General features: G+C 36.7%; 1 protein-coding gene across 1 annotated transcript; it reads left to right on the top strand.

The window, feature by feature from the left end:
• The first annotated feature begins 95 nt into the window (after positions 1-95).
• Positions 96-4,088, top strand: LOC117800611 (dnaJ homolog subfamily C member 13-like). The gene is made up of 3 exons (XM_034653164.1): positions 96-3,401; positions 3,506-3,585; positions 3,668-4,088. The coding sequence occupies exons 1-3, from the start codon at positions 3,302-3,304 to the stop codon at positions 3,839-3,841; spliced, it is 354 nt and encodes a 117-aa protein (XP_034509055.1). The 5' UTR covers positions 96-3,301; the 3' UTR covers positions 3,842-4,088.
• Positions 4,089-4,321: the final 233 nt, after the last annotated feature.

Genomic DNA, 4,321 nt, shown 5'->3' with positions numbered 1-4,321 from the left:
AGGAGCCTGATGTGGGGCTTGATCCCATAACGCCAGGATCACGCCCTGAGCCTAAGGCAGACGCTTAACCGCTCTGCCACCCAGGCGCCCCAAGACAACATTATTTTGTTGCATATTGAAAACGACCTTCATTCAGTTTTCAAATTTCCAAAGAGATTAAAAATGGTGATTTGATTTTAAATGGAATGATGAAAATAAAATGTTTTTCTGTAACTTATGCTTTTAAGGTATTTTAAAATAGCTCCTTTCGTTGTTAAATTGTTTGGATAATAGCAGCAAGTTACTTTGAATGTATTTGAAGTTAGGTTCTTTAAGTTATCGTCAGTAGGCTAGTTACTAATTTTCCAGTGGAATATACCTGAATTTTTTTATATTACTCTGACTTGGCTGTTGCTGTGAAAACCTGTGAGATGATATAGCTCATAAACTCCTCCTGTAAGGTAAACCACTTTAAGTGCTATTTTACTGTGAATGACTCGACCTCCCTTCATATACTAAGCTGTTGTCATGGGCTTGGCAGTTTTTACATTCCAGGAAGTTCTTTTATGCTGTAGAAAATAGATTGAGACTGAATCTGTTTTTAAAAGATAGTTGAAACCGTTCTGGTACATTTTGCCACTGTCTGCAATACAGCCTTATTGAAGTATTGTCACTTCCTGGAGTATGACCAGTAACTGTTTCTTACCTTGGAAAGCTTTTGATCTAGGTTCAACAAAAATGGCATTTTAAGCAAAAGGTTGTATTTTTTCCTGTCCTGAATTCAAGGAAGAGAACTTCTGGGGGGAAAAAAAAATAGTGCACATGTTCTAAGCCGAGGAGGGTAGCTCAACATTTATAGTTTGTCATGTGCTTCATGTACATTACATTGTTTAATCCTGATCCCTCAGAAGAAGATGCCGTTTTTCCCAATAAAGTCTATATGTAGAAAGTAAAGCAATTTCTTTGTGACTTTGGATTAGGAAAAGATTTCTTAGATACAATGCCAAAAACACAATTCATTAAAGTCTAATTAATTAGACTTTGTCAAAATTGAAAACTTTGACCATTAGGAAAAGGAAAAGACAAGCCACAGACAGGAAGAAAATATTTGGAAAACATATAGCTAATAAAAGACTTGTTTCTAGAATATATAAAGAACTCTTTTAACTCAATACTAAAAAACAGATAATAGCAAAAATATTCAAATAGACACCTGCCTCATTGGAGAAGATATTTGAATGGTAAATAAACACATGAAAAGATCATGATTCATTAGGGAAAAGTAAAACCGTTACATGTACACTAAAGTGGATAACATCAAAAAGATTGGCAGTGCCAATTGTTGGCAAGCACATGGATTCTCATACATTGCTGGTGAGGATATAAAATCATAAACTTTTAAAAAACAGTTTCGCAGTTTCTTACATATAGTTATCGTATGACCTTATGTCAGTTCTACTCCTAGGTATCTACCCCAAGAGAAATAAAAACATATGCCCACATAAAAACTTGTATGTGAATGTTTATAGTAACATTACTCTTAATAGCCAAAAGTAGAAACGATATTTACATCACCTGGTGAATGAATAGGCAAAAATGTCGATTATCTGTACGGTGGAATACTACTCAGCCATAAAAAGGACTGAATCTTAAAAATACACAATACATAAAATAAGCAAGACACATAATGCTATACATTATATGATTCTGTTTATATGAATTTTTTAATAGACTATTTTTTGGAGCAGATTTAGGTTCATAGCAATATCGAGCAGAAGGTACAGAGATTTCTCCTATGCCTCGTACACTCTACTGCCCTGCCTCCTAACTGGCATAGCCTCTCCAATTACCAACATCCCCTACCAGAGCGATATATGTGTTGTAACTGATGGCTGTGCAAGTTTGAACAAATGTATAATGACATTTGTCCACCAATATAGTATCATACAGACTATTTTCATGCCCTAAAAATCTCCAGGGGTCCTCTCCAGCAGTAATACTGCTCCACTGATTTCATCTCACCTTCCTTCCTAAACCTTGACAGGCACTCGTCTTTTTACTATCTCCAAAGTTGCCTTTTCCACAGTATCATAGTTGGAATTATACAGTATGTAGCCTTTTCAGATTGGCTTTTTCATTTCCTCCTTGTCTTTTAATGGCTGGATAGCTCATTTCTTTTTAACACTAATATTCCATTGTCTAGACATAACCGTGGTTTATTTATCCATTTGACCTCTTGGTTGCTTCTAAGTTTGGGCAGTTAAGAATAAAGCCGTGGTAAACATCTGTGTGCAGATTTTGTGTGAATGGAAGTTTTCATCCTTTGTGTAAATACTAAGTAGTGTGATCACTGGATCATACATATGGTAAGAGGATGTTGAGTTTTGTCACAAACTGCCAACTGTCTTCCAAAAGTGGCTGTGCCATTTTGTATTCCAAGCAGCAGTGAATGAGGGTTCCTGTTGCTCCATACCTTCCCCAGGATTTGGTATTATTAGTGTTCAATTTTGGTCATTTTAATAGCTGTGTGGTGGTTTCTTGTTTCAGTTTGCATTTCCCTGATGACATATGTGCTGAGTATCTTTTCGTATGTTTATTTGCCATCTTTGTATCTTTGGTGAGGTGTCTGTTAAGGACTTCGGATCAGTTTTTAATTGAACTGTTTTTCTTATTGTTGACCTTTAAGAGTTATGCGTATATTTTGGATAACAGTCCATTATCAGATATGGCTTTTGTAAATATTTTCTCGCAGCCCATGGTTGCCTTTTCATTCTCTCGATGAGGTTATTTGAAAAAGCAAAACTATAGAGATAGAAAATAAGTGGTTGCCTGGGACTGGGAAACAGTTTTTTGCAGATGGGCACAAGAGAATTTTTTGGGGTGATGGAAGTATACCAAAATTGGATGATTGCACAACTGTATAAATTTACTGAGAATTCTTAAACTGTACATTTTAATTGGTTGAATTTTTGATTTGTAAGTTATGCCTCAGTAAAACTGCTTAAAAAAATCTTAAACCAAAAACGTTACATTTATACTGCTTAGGTAACTTGTACAAGGTATGTGACAGCAAAGTACAGAGCTAGTATTAGAACTCGAGGCTTTCTCATAAAGCCCCTGTTCCCTTGTGCTTCTCCTTGTACTTAGAGTGCCTTCTCCGAGCAGGTTACCTGCTAAAGGGCCTGTGCTATATGCTGAATAAAAATTCCCCTTAATTATCAATCCTAAAACCTATTTATTTTTTACCTTGCTTAGAGACTCCTTACTAGCAAGTTTGCTGGATGGAGTAAGAGCCTCTGGTAACAGAGATGTTTGTGTAAAAATGACACCAACTCATAAGGGTCAGCGATGGGGGTTACTCAGCATGCCTGTCGATGAAGAAGTAGAGAGCCTTCATCTCAGATTTTTAGCCACACCTCCAAGTGAGTATTGATTTAAGTATAATTGCATTTCTGTCCATCTCCTTAGTAACTTAAAAATTAGGAATGCAAATCTCTAAATCTTTTTGAACCCTTTCATCTTACAGATGGCAACTTTGCAGATGCTGTATTCAGGTTCAACGCTAATATTTCATATAGTGGAGTTCTGCATGCAGTAACGCAGGATGTAAGATAAATTGTATTATAATTTGTTCATTGTCATTAACTTTTGGAATGGGAACTTTTTGAAACATTCTTCTTTTACCTAGGGTCTCTTCTCAGAAAACAAAGAAAAACTGATCAATAATGCCATAACAGCATTATTGTCCCAAGAGGGAGATGTTGTTGCTTCAAATGCAGAACTTGAGAGTCAGTTCCAGGCTGTGAGGAGGCTTGTGGCTTCTAAAGCTGGTTTTCTGGCCTTCACTCAGCTTCCAAAGTAAGTTTTCTTTGAACTTCTTTTAGAGAATGCAAACAACTCAAAATAGCAGATAATAACAGTTTATCTCTTTATATCTGTCTAAAACTGATACCTTTCGTATGTTGATATGGTAGTTTTTATTCATAAATTAATAAAGGTGAGTGGAATCGAAGGGTATGAAAATTGGTCCCATACATACCTGCAATATACTGACTCTTGTTTTTTGTTTTTAAGATTTTATTTATTTGAGAGAGCGCGAGAGAGTGCGAACGAGCATGAGGGAGGGGGAGGGGCAGAGACAGGGGGAGAGGGTTAGGGAGAAGCAGACTCCCTTCTGAGCAGGGGGCCTGATGTGGGATTCTATGCCAGGAGTCTAGGATCACCCTGAGCTGGAGGCAGACACTTAACCGACTGGGCCACCCAGATGCCCCATACTTTTTTTTTTTTTTTAAAGATTTTATTTATTTATTTGACAGAGATAGAGACAGCCAGCGAGGAGAGG

This window comes from Ailuropoda melanoleuca, unplaced genomic scaffold (genome assembly GCF_002007445.2).
Source record: "Ailuropoda melanoleuca isolate Jingjing unplaced genomic scaffold, ASM200744v2 unplaced-scaffold73263, whole genome shotgun sequence".
NCBI classification, from domain to species: Eukaryota; Metazoa; Chordata; class Mammalia; order Carnivora; family Ursidae; genus Ailuropoda; species Ailuropoda melanoleuca.
The sequence above is the reverse complement of the archived record's forward strand: the minus strand, read 5'-3'. Positions and strand labels throughout refer to the sequence as shown.